The sequence below is a fragment of the Populus alba genome, chromosome 3, assembly GCF_005239225.2.
Source record: "Populus alba chromosome 3, ASM523922v2, whole genome shotgun sequence".
Lineage (NCBI taxonomy): Eukaryota > Viridiplantae > Streptophyta > Magnoliopsida > Malpighiales > Salicaceae > Populus > Populus alba.
In genome coordinates this window covers 3560912-3583007 of record NC_133286.1, presented here as the reverse complement: position 1 = coordinate 3583007, position 22096 = coordinate 3560912, and the positions used below count along the sequence as shown (strand labels likewise).

The 22096-nt window shown below is 33.2% G+C and overlaps 2 protein-coding genes and 1 pseudogene across 3 annotated transcripts in view; 2 read left to right on the top strand and 1 right to left on the bottom strand.

The window, feature by feature from the left end:
• The first annotated feature begins 11837 nt into the window (after positions 1-11837).
• Positions 11838-22096, top strand: part of LOC118036290 (mediator of RNA polymerase II transcription subunit 15a-like) — a 40576-nt gene continuing 30317 nt past the window's right edge. The window contains exon 1 of one of the 2 annotated variants that reach the window (XM_073407827.1): positions 11838-12545. In XM_073407827.1, coding sequence (XP_073263928.1) covers positions 12421-12545 — 125 coding nt within the window. In that variant the 5' untranslated portion in view covers positions 11838-12420. The remainder of the gene's footprint in view (positions 12546-22096) is intronic. The other variant, XR_012169316.1, reaches the window with a different exon arrangement.
• Positions 14037-16469, top strand: LOC118036292 (mediator of RNA polymerase II transcription subunit 15a-like; annotated as a pseudogene).
• On the bottom strand, positions 16621-21238 carry LOC118036287 (cuscuta receptor 1). The gene is made up of 7 exons (XM_035041967.2): positions 20816-21238; positions 20562-20711; positions 20291-20437; positions 19459-19617; positions 19211-19291; positions 18935-19084; positions 16621-18839 (listed from the first exon to the last, which is right to left on the bottom strand). The coding sequence occupies exons 1-7, from the start codon at positions 21156-21158 to the stop codon at positions 16621-16623; spliced, it is 3249 nt and encodes a 1082-aa protein (XP_034897858.1). The 5' UTR covers positions 21159-21238.

Here is a 22096-nt window from a genome sequence, read left to right as displayed (position 1 = left end):
AAATCCAATTCAACTAGATTAACCCACTAAACCAGTTGAATAACTAAGATGTTATGTCAAGAAATGATTTTGGAAACTTTCTTCATATATGTTGAATAACTAAGATTGGAGTCTTGATCAAGGCAAGAACATAGGCTCTCCAAGACGATTGATCAGAAGGAGAGAAGGAAGGCTCATTCTGCTGCGCACTGACTCTTAGTCTCAACGAAGAAACAATTACTTGGTTCTATATCCTTCGCACATCAAACATGAGGGGATGAACAATATGGTTGTATAGTGTTCACTTTACATGTTTTCCCTTTAAATTTATAACAAAACTTTATAAAAAACCAGTGAACATTGTGTCCACTATAAAACAGGAGGAGGTAAATAGTGCGGCTACATAGTATTCAGTCCCACATACTTTATATTATAAGTAAGTAGTTCTGTATTGGCGCTCCATGGCGGGGTGATTATTTTTTTAAGTAAAAAAAATAATCAGGCTCTTACAATGTGCTTTTTAATATATATCTGTTTTCAATAACAAATCAAAATGCCTATACATGTATTTAGTAACTAGATCAATATTTGATAAATAAATAACTAAGATTAAGATATTTGATATCGCGACATAAGTCATGTGCTTCGTTGTGTTTAATAACTATGTTTCCTAGATTTTTTTTTTTTTTATGAAACAATCATATGCTCCGATAAAAGGAACAAAAAAGTCATATCCAACACTGAATGAAAAAACTAGAAAAGAAAAACAAAAAAAAAAGACAGGTCAAAACTGTATGAATACAATAATCTTGGTCTCATAACTCGTTTTAAGTTTGGTATTTTTTTTAAGTTCTTTTTGATTTTTTTTTTTATCATCAACCTTGAGTTATTGGGCCTTAAACTTTGTTATTTGTTTTTGTTTTTTTTTTTTGAGAGTTTATTTCTATTTCATATCCCAGTCTATGGATAATTCAATTTTTTCTTTAATTGTTTTTTTTTTTTATCTTATCATTTGGCCTTTGAGTTTTATAAATTTTGTCACTTTTATCTTAGGGTTTTTTTTCAATCTTTTTATTATTGATTTAACTTTGGTCTTGACTCTTGGCAATGTTCGGATAAAAACATGACTGCCGTAATGATTTTACAGACTTGCAGACTATAAATTATTTCAGTTTCTCTAATCACAGTGGCTATTACCCAACTAATCATTTTGGCAGTTCAAAAGAGAACAATAATAGCGTGAAAAAAGTAGCATGATCTGTCAAATATGCAAGAGTTCATTGCGAAAAGTGAAATTAATGAACATCTAGGAAACAATGTTCAAGCCATCTAAAGCAGACAATGCAAGTTTCTGTTTTTTTTTCCTGCCAATTCCAGACTAAGATAATCCGTTGTTCTAGCGAACAATGCTCAAGCCATCTAAAGTAGAGAATGTAAGTTTCTTTTTCTCTTTTTTCATGTCAATTCCAGACCCACTCTATTGTTGTGAATTACAAACGAAAAGAAAAAAAGACAATAAAAGCTATCATCAATAAACATAAGCAACCAAAGTGCAAGCCACTCAAATTGTTAATGGAAGTTGGAAAGGCAAATCAAGACCTGAATTCTTGAACCCAAATTTATTTTATTTTATTTTTTAGTTTTATTTTTAATTGGAGAATAGAAATCAATTCAAATCTTTTAGGCTCGATCGATAATTGTGTTTTTAACAACAATACGATATCCTTGGGTTTTATGCTCGCTCACATATGGAAAAAAGAAAGAAAGAAAAGAACTTTAAATTTTATAATTTGGTCATGTTAATGCCCGTCGTTTTCTTCTTCATTTTCCTAGCTTAAAACATCCTAGACAATCTCTTTGGGATGGGTTATTGTTTGTGGCCTCTTCATGTTCTATTTGCTGGGGTATTTAGACTGCTGATATTCATCAGGGATTGAAAAGCCTTGTTTTATGACTTTGTTTTGTTTTCTTCTTCATGTTCCATTTACACTACTTGCTCCCTACAACATTTATTCTTTCAGAAAAGTTAATACATGCATAAATAACAAGAACAGGAGGGGAGGGGGAGGGGCTTGGACAGTATGTATTTGCTTGCAAGTAAAAATTAGTAAGCACCTGAAAAAGGTCCTGTGCTGAATCTAAATTGGTAAGATGTGATATACTGATATCTAGAAAGATAACTTAATCTATCTATTGAAGTTAAGCATTTAAATGCGTATACAATGTTTTTGGAACATTAAATATCTATTTGATCAGAATCTGTGAACCTAAAACCACAATGAATAGAAATGCAAGTTTGTCATTGTAAACATTGCATCGATGATGTATCACAAGTGTTGCTAGAAAACATCAAGTTAAAATTGAAGCACCATGAGTTTCTCTATGGCTTGGTTTACCAACACTCACCATCTTTTGGTGCGGCAAGTTATGAACTAGCTGGCTACTTTTTTGCTTCCTTGGTTTTAGAAGCACCATGAAGATTCAGGTCCAAATCTTGCTTATAATACCCGAATACCCAAGATCCTAGCACCTTGCCCTGAATGGTCGTGTATATTTGTTATGGCTGTTCAGATTTTATGCATCCATATTTGGTAGAATTCTTTAATAAAGTACATGCTATTAGATGGAAGTTCTTTTTAAATCTATTCAAGTCTGAATAAACTGATATTCCAATTTTCATGACTTTGATGTGCTCTTACTTTTCTGTTGTTCCTTCTTTTTAGGGTCTATTCTAACGTGCAAAATAATTAATCATATAGACAGCTACTGTTGGCACTTGCAGTAGCCAATGAGCACTGTAGAGTATATGTTGCAGCGTGAGATAAGGTTAACTCATTGCATTTTCATAAATTAAAAGGATTTCTCTTCTTTTCTTTGTCAATTACAGTGCATGTATAAAAGTTTTCTTACTCAGACTAAATGCTATTGTAATGTTTTCATAGAGTTCCCCTGGTTTGCAACTAATGCACTTATATACCGTGGAGCATAGCCATAGCCATAAATGGAAGGTTCTTCCAGTTCAAGAAAATTAACCATGAAGCTCGTAACTAGAATTTTAGACAGAAGGGTGGCCAAGTGAACTCCTATACCCTGTACCTCTGGAATAATACGGGGAAAGGAAGTAAAAATAGATGTCTGTATGTTGATGCCATATATTACTTGATCGACACTCGGCTATATCATTATTTGTTTTTACTTTTTGCTAATGATTCCGTTGTATACATTTCTGATATTGGTGTGGTGTATGAGTTCACGGTTCTTTCTCACTGCTGCTAACTTCTCTATACCTGCCTTGTCATTAAAAACTAAATGTAATGTTTTACATGTGTAGAATGGAGACATTAAAGAGGCATCTTCCGTTTTCTGGTAAAGAGGGATTACAAGAAATCAAGAAAATTGCTGTACGGTTTGAGGAAAAGATTTATACTGCTGCTACCAATCAGGTATTCGGCTAATGCTAGGTTCAATAATTTCAATATTCTCTAGACATGAATATACACATGCATAAGTTTGTGGATTTATGCATGTACACATGTGTGTGTAGTGTGTCCACACTTCCTCACTGGTCATTCTGTAGAATTTCACATCTTCTCGTTAATTCTCTTGGCAAGTGTTTTATTTATAGTGACCAAGGTCCTTTTCAAGTACAAGGGAAGTGTGCAAAATGCAAATAACGAATCAATACATAAATAATTAAAGAAAAAGAGAGGACACAGAAGTATATCCTCACAGAAGATGCAAATACAAAGAGCCTAGCATATTAGAAAGAGCATAAATCCCTTTGCCCCCTTCTCTTGTAACATGGATTGCCCAGAGATCTAATCTTTTGTTATTGATATCTGATTTCAGTCTGATTATCTGCGTAAAATATCTCTGATGATGCTTACAATGGAGACCAAGTCTCAAAATACCATACCCACTGGCAATGGTAACAAAACCCTGGATCCAGGAGGTAATAATGCAGCCAAGCATTGAATTTCTAAACATCCTTACCTTTGTTTTATATTTCGCATTGTTATCAAACTCTTTTACATTTGATTGCTGCATATTGCTATGTATATACCATGCTTTAATAAAAATGTTGAGTAATTGATGAATGTTCAAAAAAATTACAGATTATTTTTGTACTTTTATGCTTTGAGGTAAAACCATCTTAATTATTCCCCTCGTAACTTTACCTGTGAACTGTCATTGTTTCTTGTTTTTCTTGTTCAATGCCTTCTTGTTCAATGCCTTCTTTTTTTCCTTTGCATAGGAGGGTACTAAAACGGGAATAGGAGTGGTTGTAATTAGGATATAAGGGTTATAAATCTAAAGTTATAAAGCTAAGAAGTGTTTACCAAAGTCGTGACATCCATTGACTTGAGTGAGAACAATAGAAAACAATGGTGAGTAGTTTCCGTGAGACAAAGTAACTGAACTTGACCAACCCCTGAATCTTGTCTGAAGGGGCAACTACACAATCCTTTGCATCTTTGCATGCAATCAATAACTATATTCTCTATTGAGTTTTCAGCATTGATTCCACTCTGCTATTTTGATCTCAAACAATATATGCTGTCCTCTGCCATTTTATTTATTTATTTATTTATCAATTCTCTCAAGTTTGCTTATGTTGCTTTCTGACTCTGGCACCTGAAGAAATCAAGCATATGATTGATAATGTTTTGCTGGTTATATGTACTTCCTAGATCAAAGTTATGAAGGAAACGTATTTGCCTGAAATAAATGAAATGTACCAGAGAATTGCTACCAAGTTACAGCAGGTAAATTGTCTTTGTAATTTTTTCTGATTTATTTGCTCACACATGATTCATAAACCCCCACAGTTGAGCTTTTGTATTAATTTGTTTTCCCCATCAGCATTGCTTGTCACTGTATCATCCGCACTAATTACCCCCCCACCCCCAACCACCCCACAACCATGCATTGACACAGAAGAATTGGAATAGAAACATTTTTTTCACTTATGTTTTACTAGTTTTGCTACAAAGGGTCAATGCAATTTTTAATTCTCGTGTATGTTAACTTTGCTTTCCAGCATGACCCTCTTCCGCAACAACCGAAGTCAGAACAGCTTGAAAAGCTGAAGGTATTCAAGGTCATGTTGGAGCGCTTGATAGCATTCTTACAGGTCTCTAAAAACAACATCACACCTACTTTCAAGGAGAAATTGGGTTTCTATGAGAAGCAGATTGTAGGTTTTCTAAACCCAAGCAGATACAGGAAGCCTATTCCTAATCTACAGCAAGGACACCCTCCCCAACCTCATATTCCTGCTTCGTAAAAGCAATACAAAGATTCAGATCCAACCCAAGCAGCCTCCATCCTGAAAATACACATAAATTATCAACCTCAACCTACAGGCAAACAAAGGTTGAAACTGAGGCAAAACATCTAAAGCAAAAGAACATTTCAGCCTCTGTTTTTCCTGACATTTTTTTTCCTCAAGTGACCTCTACAAAGATCTGCTGTAACATATATGTATGACCAACACAAACAAACATGCAAAAAGAAATTTTTTCAGGGGAACCCAAGTCGAAAAAGCTTTTTTAAAAAGTGTTGTCTTCAAAATCAAAGCCTTCTATCATCTCCAAAGGTACAAAGCTGTGTTCCTAAACACAAGATGTTTTTTTTTTTAGAAAAGGAAAATCCTCGTACAACCTAACACAAAGCAAGAATCCAACAAAAATCAAAGACTAATGAAAAGAAAGACCAAAGAACTGAAAACAAACCACGGCTGGAATTAAGGGAAGAATCTAAAGCAAAATAAAACTCCAGCCTCTTATTTTCGTGGCACGAAGTTTTTTCCTCACCCAAGTTACCTCTAGAAAAACCTATTGTAATATCTATATGGATGGGCAACATAAATAAACAAGCAAAAACTAAAACTTTTTTAAGGAAACCCATGTCGAAAAAACCATAAAGAGCAATGTCGCCTTTAAAAGCAATGCCGCCTTTAAAAGCAATGCTTTCTATCATCTCTAAAGCCAAAAAGATGTGTTCCCAAGCACAAGAAATACTTTTTTTATAAAGAAATGGAAAAAACTTTAACAACCTAACTCAAATCAAGCACCCAGCCTAACCAAAACAATTGAAGAAAAAAGGTTGATCTCTCATAAGACTTTTGGCAAACACGTAGCATGCAAGAGACACATGTAAAGAAAACCACGTAAACTTCCTTGCAAGACACATGCCACCCTATGCGAAACAAAGACAACACCACCTCTATAAAGAATGGATAATGGAGGGCTGAAGCTAACCAAAAGACTATGCCCAAGAAACCTCATAACTATAGCAAAAAAGGCAGCCAAAGCCTCAATAAACACACATATAGCCTAACAAGGCAACTAAAAACAGAAAGACAATCAACAAAGAGTAAGGCATCTTTCGAAGAAACAAAGAAATTTATTACCCCAAACTAAGCAGCAGGTAGAAGGCAAAAACTGAGCGCAAATTTTCAGGAAGGGACAAATAAAAAAAACCAAAAAGAAAGTAGAGAAAAATACAGACTAAAATTCACAATACCCATTTTCTTTTCATTGGAACACTTTAAATAATTTATTAAATTTATACTGATCTGATTTCCACGCATATTAAAAAATCAACTTAATGATCAATTCTCTATAATTTCAGCATTATTAAAAACATCCAAACTAATAAACTATTAGTTATTTTAGTATGAATTAACATGTCAATTTTAAATTTTTTGACTTCTTAGTTCCTTCATGAATTACTTGTAAAACATGCTATATATCTCTAAGCGTTTTTGTATAATATAGTTCTATCAAATTCACTTTTACCCAATGTATAATATAAAATATTCATGGCTTTAACATTCATAAAAAATAATTTTTTAATATTTTCCATATATTCACTTATAGTTTCAGAAATCTCATTATCATTTTAAATTTTAATAGGTCTATGAAATCTATTTTGTACAGATAGTCACAAATTAAAATCAATAAATTGACGATAAATTATCATAAAACAATTTATTACCTGCTCTTTGGTGCTAGCAATATGATTGTAATATTATTTTTTAAGCTTACTCAATTTCTAATTCTTGATAGCACAACCAAGAATAAATGATGAACCATAATTTGTATGTTACTCTCTGTAAGAATTTTGACTGAAAAAATGTAAAAGAGAAGAGTTTTAAAAAGACTAGAAGTTTCTTCATTATCAAAATCATGTCAGAATTGTCTCTTTTTATAGGTAATTCTAACATTTAATTTTAACATAACTTTTAAGACAAAAGAATTACAACTTTCTAGTTAAAAGTACACGATTTTTATTTCAAGTAAAGTTTTTAACAAACACAACTTTTCATTCATACCCTAACAATCCCCCCACATGATAAAAATTGTTTGATCTAAATGAAATACAAAGTAGGCAAAAAAATAGAGACTAGTAGCGAAAAGTCATTGCATCGAGCAGGATAGTTTTTTAACCTTGAACCTTCCATAATTAAAACTATTGGATTCACTTGGCTAACTAGCGAACATGATGTCTTGAGTTGTTTAACCTTTTGTGTGAAACCAGATAACAGAGATTACATAGTTTATTTTCTTACAATTTTAGTTCTCACGGTTGTGTTCATTTTAACCTTAAATATGTCTTGATTTTTAGAGAGCGTTAGAGAATTTGCATTTTCAATTCTCATAGAAGTGGCCTTGTTTCATACTCACATAGATGATTCTTATTAAGAGTATCATATAATACCTCACTTGAATTTCTCAAGCTATAAAAGTCATTAAAAGCTTAGCTTATTCTATTTTCATTGTAGATAACACTTTATATCATATGAATGGGTAAGAGGGATATTATTGAATTGACACATGATTTGGTTGCCTCTTTGAACCTAAATTTGGGATCTCCAATAAACTAGGTTGGGTTGCTATCATGACAATTCATTGAACTGTGTCTTAATCTCATTCCCCTCGATGATTATTGACTTGCTCTATTGTTAAGCATTTAATTAGCGAATCCATGATATTATCATTTAACTTTATATGTAGTGGTGGAGCCAGAAAAATTTTAAACGAGGGGGCAAATTACTAACAAATACTTGATATTATATTCTATATAAAACATGTTTTTATATATAGAGAAATTAATTTGAAATACATGTACTAACTCATGTCAAGTAAAATTAATTTAAGAATATTTTTAAAATAAAAAAAATTATATTATAATTTTCTTTCGAGTTTTTATATTTTAAAACTATTTCATAATGACTTTATTCTTAATTTTATTAAAGATATTCTTTCTAAATATATACAATTAAACTTTCATTTATCTATTTCTAAATCTTCCATGGACTAGTGAAATTATTGGCAACAATTCTTTGTTGACTTGTTGTTTTATACAAGTAGGTTAAATATAAATATTAATATATTTTTTTTTTATTTTGTCTCTAATTTTTTTAGTTGTTGAGTACTTCATTTTTAATTACCATCATTTTTCATGTGAAATTCATAACAAAAATACATATTAATTCATCAAAACTCATTTCAATTCATATTCAAATGCATATAAATATTTATTCATGTACATATTAATTTAACAAATCTATAAATTATAATAAACTCTATCATTTTTAATAATTAATTATTAAGGAATAAAACTAAAATTAGACAATGGAATAAATAGAAAAAATAAAAGAAACTCACCTAAAACATAAAGCATAAAGCATAAAAGTTACTTACTTAATTAATTAATAGTTTAGGATTTGAAGAAAATTTTTATAAAAGGAAGACAATAATTCAATAAAAAAAAGCTTGGATCAATTAGTAATTAATAAAAAAAATTAAACTTGTTAAGTTATATATATAATATATATATATATATATATATATATATATATGAGGATTAAGGGGGCAATTGCCCCCCCTTAATCCCCATTGTGGCTCCACCATTGTTTATATTGTCAATAAAAATAATCTCATTTTAAATCAACTATCTTACAATAAGGTTTTAGAAGTTATTCTACTTCTTTTCTTTATCTAAAGTTAAGTTGTAAACTCAAATTCTTTCATGGATATGAATATGCATGTTTTTTAAAGAATTTTCAAGAAGCTATAGCTTCTCCGATAACAAAGATAAATCTATTTGTGGATTTTGAATCTTTAATATTGGATATCTAATTACTATTGCTATACCCTTCAAATATAGTTTCATATCTTATATAATAAAGTTCATATTTTTAACTTTTTTTGGTGGAGCAATGTAATTTTTTCTAGACACTCCCATACTTTAATGTATTTGTAGGATGATGATGATTGAACATTCAACAACTCATACGATATCTTGCCCAATTTCTTATAAGGTGTTTTATTAGAATATAATTTCTTAATATTGCTTTGTGTATTTTTTTCTTTACAGTGACAATACAATGATGTCTTTGCTTTTTACAAACAAAACAAGTTTCTTTGAACTTCTTTTTGCATACACCACTACCATTAGGACTCTTGAGAGAATTTAATTCATCATGCTTTATATTTGAAAATTACATTGTGTCTCAAATTATCTTGTCTTTTTCCCCGCAAGAAAAATGTTTAGAAATCAGGTTTGCCATCTATACCACAAAGATTACTAGGTTAACAAGTACATTGAAATCATTAACAATAGTTTTATCCATCTATTATCTCAATAATAAAATTAACTTTGCAATTATATATCACATTTATATAATCTCAAATAATATTAATTAAAATGAATCACAAAAATTTAACACACTAATTTTGCAAAAAACAATTAAACTTTGCCATTATATATTTATTTATTTGTTTTTCTATGAGACACAATGTAATTTTTAATAGAAACTATAACAATACAAATAATTATAAATATTTTTCTTTTCGACATCAACATAAGAAAACATTATGCACTCTTCTAAAATTATGATAAAAAAAATATATATATAATTGGTACTTGCGTTGTTAGGATTAAAACAACAATAGCATCTAAGAGGGATGGATTAGATGTTTCATTAATTATATCAAAATAATGCAAATAAACACACTAAACACGTATAACACAATAACCAATAATATAATTAAAGTACTTAAAATAAATAGATAAGGAAAGAGAGATTACAAACTTAATTTTAAGGTGATTCGGTAAGCTTACATCCACACCTCAAGTACTAACTGTATTTGAGTATTATACTCTTTTACTAATATAAGTGAAAAAACACAATGTCCTTGATGAATACACACTAAAAAATTACACCACTTGAAGAATTTTTTTTTTTTAAGATTTGTTTTCTTGGTAACAATACATCATCAATGCTAGGAATTTATCTAAACTCACAAGTATTTACAATTATAATTTATTTACAACAAGATTCACTCTCTCAATATAGTATATTATATTGTAGAATTGAAAACTATACTTTCCCTTTACATATATTATTTCACTGGTAATTATTATCCAGATATGCGACCTTTTTTTACCCATCTTTTGTTTTTTTTTTCCCCTATCAACGCAACAACAAAGGAAAATACCATGCAACATAAAAAATTTATTTCCCAGTAGAATCAAGACAATAAGTACACAGATAACAGAAGATATATGCACTTTACTTTTCCTATTAAAATTAAACTGTTTTTTAAATCTATTTCAACATATAATCAATTATTGTTCCTTTTTACTATAATGATCAAGTTTCCACATAATATAAAACATGTATATAAATCAATAATCAAAATAAAAATTAAATTGAGATAATGATTAATTCTCTATAAAAATTTGGATAAAAAAAAATATAATAGAAAAGAGTTTACAAAAACAATGTCTCAGTTAGAATAAATTTTTCATTAATGAGTAGGCCCGCCACAGACCAAGAGGACAGCTTCAATGAAGCCATCCCAGCCGATGCAGGTGATTACCCGTCGGCTGACATCTCCTCGCGCGCCTAGCACCCCGCCTCAATCTGAACATGCACCAGACAAAGTCGATGAAAAGACGCCAGGGAGCCTAAGCAGCCGAGAAGAAAGCGCGGGAACACCCACCGCGCGAGAAGAAAGGCGAAAAACAGAGAGGGGGCGCGGTAAAGACTGTGAAGCCACATGATTCACACACAGTGCACCGTGTTTTAATGAGCACTCATACACACACACACACACACACACACGCATATAATTCTTTTAGTTTTAGTTTTAGTTTGTTAGTTATGAACAGTAAAGCAGCACAGTGAATACATTTCTTTTAGTTTGTTAGCGAATCTGGAAAGAATAAAATATTGCTACCTGCATCTCACTAATTCCAGTATTAAATTTTTTTACATATTTATATAAATATTTATATGATTGTGAATTTTAGTATTTGTAAAATTATTAGAGGTATAAGTAAGTTAATTAGAATATTCATAAAAAAAAAAAAAAAAGTCATCTATCAAGCTCTGTTCACTTTGGTCCGACATTCTTCACCTCTCTCCACCTGAGCTCTCTTTCCCTCCTCCGCTCTAGGAAACCTCCGCCACCTCAACCAATAAGGCTTCAAATCTCCACCGGGTGCTTCCTTTTCTGTAATGTTTTTTATTTTTAAAAATTTACGTCTGCGTTTTCATTTATTTAACTGAAATTCTTATCCAGAGAGATAAATTCGATTTTAATAAGTAAATTAAAAAAGATATATAATCGGATCGATGAAATCGCTGCTCGTGAACGCAACTCGAAGAAAGGCGCAATCAGCCGATTCTACTGTGGGTGGAGCATTTAGTATGGTCAGGGTTATTGTGTTGTCTGTTCAAAGAAAGATGTGCTGTAAATTTGTTAAGTTGATTCTTATCAGTCTGCTCTTTAGAGTTGATGATAACATGAAATATTCATTGTTAATGCTCGTTGTTTTCTTTGTCTTTTTTCCTAGACTAAAACATCCTAGACAATCTCTTCGGGATGGATTAGTGTTTCTGGCCTCTTCATCTTCTATTTGTGCTGTGGTATTTAGTCTGCTGATATTCGTTGGGGATTGAAAGGCCTCGTTTTATGACTTTGTTTTGCCTTCTTATTTCTTTATTCTTTTGGGGATGTGGTATTTTCCTCTTTCTATTTACACTATGTGCTCCCTACAATATTTATTCTTTCAGAGAAGTAAATATATGCATAAATAACAAGAACAGGAGGAGAAGGGGAGTGGGGTTTGACAGTAAGTACTTGCTTAGAAGGGAATGCTTCTTTGGTTTAGAAGCACCATGAAGATTCTTTGCTTTGAATGGCCGAATACCGAGGATCCTAGCACCTTGACCTGAATGGTTGTGTATATTTGTTATGCATCCATATTTGGCTGAATTCTTTAATAAAGTACATGATATTAGACGGACGTTCTTTTTAAATCTATTCAAGTCTGGATAAACTGATATTCCATTTTTCATGTTCTTGATGTGCTTTTGCTCTTCTTGCCGTTCCTGACTTTCTTTTTAGGGTCTATTCTAACATGCAATATGATTTTTTTTTTCTTTTTGGTTGGCCCACTGTCCCAGGCGGAGAACCTGTCATGGACACTGGTGATTGGAGAATTCAATTGCGGCCTGACTCACGGAAAAGAATAGTCGACAAAATGTAGGTGCAAGTGCTGCAAAATAGTAAATTTTTTATTTATATGAAAGAAAAGGAGAATGACAAAGGGTTAATTAAAATCAGCAGGATTGCCATGAGGCAACATCAAGTATCACACACCTCTTTTTTTTGTTTCATCTTTTCATGTGTTTCTCACAAGAAGCAAACTTGAGGGAACATAAAGTGCTGGGAAGTAATTTTTGTTGGAATTTCTTGTGTAATCTCTTCTTTTGATGATGACCTCTTGGATGGCTGCATGAAGCTTGTTCCGCTTTTAATTTCAAGGTTAATCTATTGCTATGAGCATACGTGTTTCAATTTAAAACTCGAGTTGCAACTGAACTTAAATGAATGGTGTTGGATTTGGGCCTTCTATACTTCTACAGGGTTGAAATGATAGTGATCTTAAAGTTGAAAAGCAGCAGACAAAAATCAATTAGCCACAATGGTGCATGGTTTTCCTAGTTTCTCAGCATAAAGTTGAATGTTTTGTTGACCTCTCTACATCCAAAATCATATAGACAGCTACTGCTGGCACTTGCATTGGTCAATGAATACTGTAGAGTAATATATTGCAGTGTGAGACAAAGGTTAACTCGTTGCATTTTCATATTGAAAGGATTTCTCTTCTTTTCTTTGTCAATTACAGCACATGCGTAGAAGTTACTCAGAGCAAATGCTATTGTAATGTTTTCACAGACTCCCCTGCTTTGCAACTAAGTCACTAATATATGAAGCTCGTAGCTAGAATTTTTAGACAGAAGGGTGGCCAAGTAAACTCCTATAATCTGTACCTCTGGAATAATACAGGGAAAGGATGTCTATTTATTTTGATGTCTTATAATACTTGACCAACTCTTGCTTATCTCATAATTTGTTTTTTACTTTTTGCTAAAGATTCCACACATTTCTGATATTGGTGTGGTTTATGAATTCAGGGTTCTTGCTCGCTGCTGCTAACTTCTCTATACTTGCCTGGTCATTAAAAATGAAACGTAATGATTTGCATGTCCAGAATGGAGACAATAAAGAGGCATCTTTTGTTTTCTGGTCAGGAGGGATTACAAGAACTCAAGAAATTTGCCATACGTTTTGAGGAAAAGATTTTATACTACCGCCACCAATCAGGTATTTGCCTAATGCGAGGTTCAATAATTATGATATTCTCTTGACATGAATATACACATGCATTTATGCATGTACAAATGTGTGTGTAGTGTGCTTACACTTCCTCACCGTTCACTCTGTATGCAAGGCTTATTGGGAGTTCGCATCTTTTTTGTTAATTCTCTTGACAAGTGTTTTATTTAGAGTGAACAAGTTCAAGTACAAGGGAAGTGTGCAAAAAGAAAATAGCAAATCAATACATAAATAATTAAATAAAAAGAGAGGAAACAGAAGTATATCCTCACAAAAGATGAAATGATAGAGCATATATCCATTTTCCTCCTCTTGTAACATGGATTGCTCTGAGATCTAATGTTTTGTTATTAATATCTGCGTAAAATATCTCTGGAGATGCTTTCAATGGAGATCAGGTCTCAAAACGCCATGCCCACTGCCCCCATGGATCCAGCAGGTTATAATGCAGCCGAGCATTGAATTTTCTAAACATCTTACCTTTTGTTTTTCTTCTAACATTGTTATCAAACTCCTTTACATTTTATTGCTGCATATTGCTATGTATATATCGCCTTGTTGGAAAAATCTCATGATCACCTCCACGATGCTAATTCTATAATGCATGTGAAGTGTTTCATCCTTAACTTGTTAAGCAACAAGGACTGTGATGCATGGTATTTTATATTTTATGATTGAGATGGTAGATTTTAAAGATTTTCCTTTTTAGGAGGTAAGACGTCACTTTCTTGCTTTTCTTCCGAGAGAAAGTATTTGATCCTTTTTTCATATATAATAATGCTACCGAGCATTGAATTTCTAAACATCTTACCTTTTGTTTTGTTTGTCGCATTGTTATCAAACTCTTTTGCATTTTATTGCAACATATTGCTATGTGTATGGCATGCTTTAATCAAAAAGTTGAGTAATTGATGAATGTTATGCAAGAATATTACAGATTGTTTTTGTTTTCTGCCTCCTTTTCTTTCGCCACACCTGAAAATTGTCATATTATTTTTGTTTTCAGCCGCCTCTTCTTCCCCCATCCCCGAAAATTATCAGGTTGAATCAAATCCATCCCAATTCTTTCGCTCATAACTTTATGTGTGGACTGCTGATGTTTCATTTGTCTTCCTTGTTCAGTGCCTTCTTTTTTCTGTGACATGTTTTTCCCTTTTGCCTTTTATCTTGAACAGCATCCCATAGTATGCCTCCTGAAGTTCAAAATCAAGGGCTGTTTCTCCCTATCCTATTGTCCACTGATCAGTCTCAAGCACGTCAGCAGTTGGTATCACAGAACATGCAGAATTGCATGGCATCTAATGGAGTTCAAAGTTATGCTGGTTTACAAGCGGCACTGCCTCCTGTCTCTGGTGTAACCCAGACTATCCCCAACACTGTTGTCCAGAATCCTAACATGCAGAGAATCCCTGGTGTTTCATAGAACTCAGTGGGGAATTCAATGGGACAAGGGATTCCCTCCACTATGTTTGCCAATTCTCAGAGAAAAATGCCAGGTAATGCTCTTTTTGGTAGCTTTATGTGCCACTGCTTCCCCTTGTGGCATTAGAAATGCCACTGCTATTGGAACTATTATAATCACACATGCATTTGTAACCACACGATGCCCTACAGTGCGGTGCACCAACTGTTCACCTCTCATAATGGTTCAAGTCAGCAATGCTCTTTTTAGGTAGCTTTATGTGCCCCTGCTGCCACTTGTGGCATTAGTAATCACACACGCATTTGTTACCACATCATACCCTCCAGCGCATTTGTTCACCCTCTCATTCTGCATTTATATGATCACATAACATTTAGATGAAGTTCCTAATACAAAAAGGACTTGTATTCCTATATAGGAAAATACTAATAGTCCTATCTAGAATAGGAAAAAACCTAATGAAGCTCGCTATACTTTGGGAATAATTAAATAGTGAATGAAAAATAAAACTGAGCCTTGCAATATTTCAAAATTGTCAGCAAGTGTTAAAATTACAGAAATACCCCTTGTACATGGAAAACACACAAAAATACATGAATTCTAATATTTTGTTGTCCGCATTGAAATTTTTGTAGCATCCCTAGATTCTACAGCACAGACTGGACATGCAAATTGGCAAGAGGAGATCTATCAGAAGGTAATTTATGTGATTTACTGTTTATTAGATGGAGTTCATGTATGCCACAGTCTTGCAAGATTTCAATGGAAAAAGGTCTCAAGAAAATAAGTGGGACTTATTCCATTGAATCATGACCATATCCAGTATTGTTGAATTTGATAGAAAATGAGGTTGAAATTCTGAATGTCTCAAGTCATAGCTGCATGTTTGATAAGGACAATTTTTTTTTGTGCTTAGGAGAGTATTAAAACGGGAATAAGAATGGTTGTTGATAAGGACAATTTTTTTTTTTTGCTTAGGAGACCAATATTTGCTGAGCAATTCTATAATGAAAAGTTGGTGACTGAAGTTTTAAAAACTGGAGTTGAGGAATGGCTTAGAGTGCATGGAGCAGAGAAGGCAATCACTCAAATTATGATGGGTGAAGAAACAGAGGAAATGAGGAGCAGAGCAAAGAAGCTAGGAGAAACGGCCAGGAAGGCTGTTGAAGAAGGTGGATCTTCTTGCTCCGATTTCAATGCTTTGATTGAATAACTGAGGTGGGGTAGCCTTTCAAACAAAGGCATAGAATATTTTGTTTATACTTTAGTAGTGGTTTTGGCAATTTATTTTCAGACAAGTCTTGAGAGTTGAAAGAGTAAACACACTCGAGTCAATGACCAATCCAAATCAGTTTCCTTCCTAATGATTCAGGAATGAGAAGTCCAGCTTATAAATTTAGCCCAAATAACTAATCAAATAGAAAGGCTGAGCTTAGAGACAGTACACTACAAATTACCAATAACTAGACAAACAATCATCACAAACTAGGAACAAACGTCTCCCTCGTTACAAATTCACCTTCTGAAGTTGGAGAACTTGCGAAAACTAGCCACCACAAAATAGTAGCAAGTATCTATGCAGTCTTCGATGAAGTACAACCACCTGCGTCGCCAATATGGATTGATGTAGAGAACTGCTGCAATTGTCATCACCACAACTGTGTAACATACACCGAAACTGATGTAGAAAAACTCCATGTCTATGAAACCATCATCTCCTTGTTCATCATTAGGCACTGGCTGGGACGACACTGCTTCCTCACTACAATTTTTTTGCAATGGAGGTCCACACAAGAAAGGATTTCCTTCGTAACAATTTTCATCGAAGGTCCCAAACTGATATTTTCTCTCGGGTGTCCTGCCTGATAAGTTATTGTGCGCCACACTAAAAACTTCCAGTGTGGTAACTTCAGTAAGTTGTGGAGGGATGACACCATTCAAGTTATTGTAAGAAAGATCCAAACTCTCAATATGCTTTAGGATTGAGAATGTTGCAGGGATAGATCCAGTGAGATTGTTGTGTGATAAGTTTAATGCCTGTATCTTACTTAAGTTTCCAAATTCTGGTGGGATTGCTCCTATGAAGCTGTTATTGGAGAGATCAAGACCAGACATGTAGCTGAGAACTTTCCCCTTGTACCTATAATACATATTTTTAGTTGTAAATTCTGTGACTTCTTCTGTAAAGTTAATGGATAAAAACTTGATTAAGCTGTACATACTATCCATTAGCGGTGGACCCATTGTTTCATAATAAGCTTTGTTCATGGACATTGATCCAAAATAAAACCTGGGTTTCACTATTGCTTTTTGGGAACTTTCCTTGAAAGTAAGATTGCCCAAACATGAGGGTAGTGGACCCGAGAGCTGGTTTTGTGAAACATCCAAAATGTTTAATTGTTCTAACAAGCATAACTGAACAGGGAGCTCACCATCAAAGTGATTATCCCTCAGAAGAAGAACACTCAATGATGAAAGATTGCCAATCCAATTTGGAATGGAGCTGGTGAAGCTGTTATCTCGAAGATCCATCGTAACCAGGGAAGAGCTGTTATAAAATCCATATTTTAATGGACCGCTCAATTTATTTTTGGATAGATGAATATGGGTTATTTGTGGTGGATTGAAACAAGATGGCATATCTCCAGACAAGTTGTTCCCAGAAAGGTCCAAATATTCAAGCTGGTCAAACTTACAAAAGTCTCTTGGGATCGAACCCTTAAAATGGTTTTTGGACAAATCAATTACTCCAAGATGCGTAAAATTAACGAAGCTCCTTGGAAGCATGCCTGAAAATTGATTGTTACTCAAATCCAATACAGTCCACACTTTCCACCCATGTAATGGAAAATCTGATATCTGACCCCAAAAGTTGTTACGGCTTAGGTAGAGAAAAGTCAGGCCAGAAGAATTGAACACCGAGGTCGGTAATTGCCCACCCAAATTGTTGTTTGACAGCTCAAGAACCACTATTGTTGTTAGTTGTTCTATTTTTACTACAGACAATTGATTGTTGGATAAATCTAAATATAAAAGAGAGCTAATATTTCCTAAACAAGAAGGAATAGAACCTGTGAATCCATTCTTAGCCATCCGTAGGATCCTGAGATTTGGAAAGATCAAACAAATAGCTTTTGGAATTTGACCGTTCATGTTGTTGTTAGAAATATCTAGTTCGGTCATATTCGAATATGGGTGATCTTGCAACTGTAAAGTACCAACAAAGTAGTTGTCACTTAGATATAGTTGCTCCAATTGTGTATTGTTCTTAAGCAACCACGATGGAAACATTCCGGTGATGTTGTTGTGGGAGAGATCAAGGGTTCTTAAGTCGTATTGGTAATGGAGGAAGTTGGGAATATCTACATTGAGTGCTTCCGATGTTGGACTACTTGACAAGCGGAAAAAGATTAGTTGGAACTTTGGAATTAAATTATCAAAGGCAGCAGGTTCCGTTACTAGTCTGTTGTTCTCACTAGAGAAGAACTTGAGGCTTGAGTGGTTCATAAATGGCTTCATTGAAATGGGAACTTCAAAGAGGTTATTTGATAGTGAGAGGAATTGAAGGGATATAAGGTTGGTAAGAGGATCAAATCCAATATTTCCAGTAAACTGGTTATTAGAAACATCTAATTGTTGTAGAGATGACAAGTTCCCCAAACAATCTGGGAGTGAACCTCCAAAATTATTTCCGGAGAGATCTAACTGCTTCAGATTCTTCAATTCACACCAACCTGTACAATTTATCTCGAAACAGTCAAAATGGTGTTGAAAGAATTATCTTTTATTGATGATGTAATTATAGGCAGATGGAGAGTTGTTAATTTACCTTGAGCGGGTAGGGTGCCATGGAGGTCACATTCACCAACAGATAAAACTTTAAGAGCAGGCAATGCTACAGTGTTCTGGAGAAAGTTTATTGGGAGAGAAGTATTATCTAGATGCAATTCTTCAAGGGTGCTAGAATTGAAGAAAGTCCCTGTGAAAAGAAGAAGAAGAAGAAGAAGAAGAAGAAGAAAGATATGATGAAAATAGTGATGGTACAGAATGACTATTCCATTCAATATTATTAATTATGATTTTAAGAAACTAAACTACGATTAACCTTGACTTAAATTAGTATCCTTGAGAGAAAGGGTCTTCAGGGATGTTGGCAATGACTGCAGGAGTTCCAGCGTCCTTAAACCTATGATGTGTAGAATTGAAAACAGACAATCAAGTAAGTAGTGAAATTAAGTGTTATCTTGATCGAGTTCTTAAACCTATGATAAAGAACTGATACTTTTGTAGTGAGATGATTTTTGGATATAAACAACAAATTGCCTGAAAAATCCAGAGATTTCACAACTTTACCATTGACAGTCGTCGATCCTAGCAACATATTGCCTGAAAAATTTAAAGACTTGAGAGAAGAAAATCCACGCAGATGTGAGAAAATGTTGTTGATGAATATATTATAGCTCAGATCTAGGTTCTCCAGTTTCCCCAAATGTGATGATATGATCTCAAAACCTGTAAAGAGTTGTTTCGAAGAGTAAGTCATAATTATGAGCTCACGATATGCATAATATATAGAAACTAAATATATATAATTAGAATTGATGAGATGTTGTTGTTCAATTGATATATGATTCTCAAATTATACATAAAAAAGATGGAAGCAAAGTTATGATAAAGAAAATTATAATTAATACCTCATCGGTAATTAAAACAAGAATAATAATCGTAACTTAATTCCTCTATCTAAATATCAAATATGTGGGTTTTATGTTGTTCTCTTTATTGATAAAACACGAGTGATTTGTATTAGATAGTTTTTTTTTTTAATTGATGTTAAGATCCAAGTTTTAATAATTATAATTTTCTTAATTATAATATTCTAGGAGAGAGCTTCTTATTATGTTATTCAAAACCCATTCCAAGCATCTCAAGACAGAAAAAACATATATAAAATATATATTTATAAGAGAGTTTTGAAGTGAACTTATGATTGCTAATTTAATCTAAATATTACAACACTTTCGGCATAAAAGGGCCAAAATAAGATTAAAATATATGCCTCTTGGACCTCATTCCAAGTGCCTCTTTACGTAGATATAAAGTTGTCCTCATTTTTGTTGATAAAGAAACAATATAATTAAGAGAATGTCATGTGAAGCATTTAGGTAGAAACTGTGTATTATACCTAATCCTGTCAGCTGATTGTACGATAGATCCAAAGACTTGAGGGATGAAAATCCAATTAGAGATGGAAAAATGCTATCGTTGTATTGATTCTCATTTAGATGAAGATTCTCCAGCTTTTTCAACCTTGATGACAAGACTTTGAGACCTGCATGATGTTCCTCAAGAGCATATTGGAAGGAAATAATTAAACGCATAGAAAAAAATGATATGAGGAGGAGAAAAGAAAAAGTTTCGAAGCTAAATAATTAAAAGGTTACAATAGAAGCTACCTGATCCAGCTGTCAACCCATTGCGTGATAGATCCAAAGACTTGAGAGTGGAAAGGTTACCGTTGAAACATGACAAAATGCTTTTTTCGTTATTAAATGGGTTATCACTTAGGTCAAGTTCCCTTAGTTTTGATGATAGGACTTCGAAGCCTGGAAAGAGAATCATCAAAGCAAGATAATTGACATTAAACACCAACTGACCTTCATTTATTTTATGATTATAATTAAGCCTGGAAGAGAAACATTGAACTAACCTTCATTCTCCAAGCAACCAACCAATCTAGTCCATCGCAATTCAAGACTTTGCAATTCTTTGAAAGGCTGAAACAAAGATGCGTTGAGAACCCAATTGCCCAAGCTCTCATACCTTGCATTGAAAAGAGAGAGTTGGATCACTCGCCTTGTAGTGTTATCACACTCGATCCCATCCCACTCACAACAATTACTATTGTTGTCCACCCAATCTCTCAAGGAAATGCCACCGGCATATGGGTCGAGCAAAGCTTTGATCTCCAAGAGACCAATCCTCTCTTCCTCCAAACATCCATAACAACGACCATACCATTCGCCAACCAAAGTCAACAATGCTAGCAACATCGATCCAAGCCCCCACTCTTTTCATCATCATCTTAGATAATTCTATGAACTCCTTCGTAGAATATTGTTGTTTGTTATGTGCCTTTGGGCAACCATAGAGGTCCTATTAATACTACTCTTTGGCCATTTAATTAATTTCCTTGACTTTATCTGCATATCTTGTGCAGGTTCCATGTTTGGAGATTTGAATATATTTTTTTTTTTTTGGAATATTCTTGGATTTGAATATTTTTTTTTATTATTGTTTAGCACTTAAAGGCACTTAAAGGAAATTGCCTTCTCCATAACTGTAAACATCACTTTTGTCCGCTAGTTGGCTTCTTGACAATTAAACATGATCCAACGGAATTAACCTAGTAGTGCCAAAGACTGACACTTCGGCTTTTATGGTGTGTTTGTCGTTGATAATATAAATTTGAATATTATCTTGTGCAGTTCGGCCTTTATTTTATTGTTCAGTTCAGCTTTTAGTCTATTTGTATTTAATTATATTTTGGTTACTAATTATCCAATTTATAAAAAATAAATAAATAAATAAAAATATTGTAGACATTCATATGATATATACTTCTTGTGTTATCCTTCAAGATTTCAATTGAAAAGGAGGGTCGTAAAAAAATTGATTTTTATAAACATATCCTTAACTCTGTATCTTCTCTAGATATGTCTGTGATTAAGACCATCTTGATAAATGAGATTTTACTCTGTAATTTTAATGCATAGCTGTCAATGACCTGAAACTTGCAAATTAAAATTCAAAGTGTGAGCATTGAATTTCTTGTCAGTTTACACCTTTCCGTGTTGTTTCCTCTTTCCCATTTATTGAAGAGCGCAAGAGGAAAAACTGAAAAGTCAAAAGTTATAGAATAATTTTAATGCATAGCTGTCAATGACCCGAAACATGCAAATTAAAATTCAAAGTGTGAGCATTGAATTTC

Coding starts and splice junctions, on each gene's coding strand:
- LOC118036287 (XM_035041967.2), bottom strand. CDS start 21,158: ATGTTGCTAGCATTGTTGACTTTGGTTGGCGAATGGTATGGTCGTTGT. Junction 20,438..20,561: donor TGGGTTGACAGCTGGATCAG/GTAGCTTCTATT, acceptor AACATCATGCAG/GTCTCAAAGTCTTGTCATCA. Junction 18,840..18,934: donor TGGCACCCTACCCGCTCAAG/GTAAATTAACAA, acceptor TAAATTGTACAG/GTTGGTGTGAATTGAAGAAT.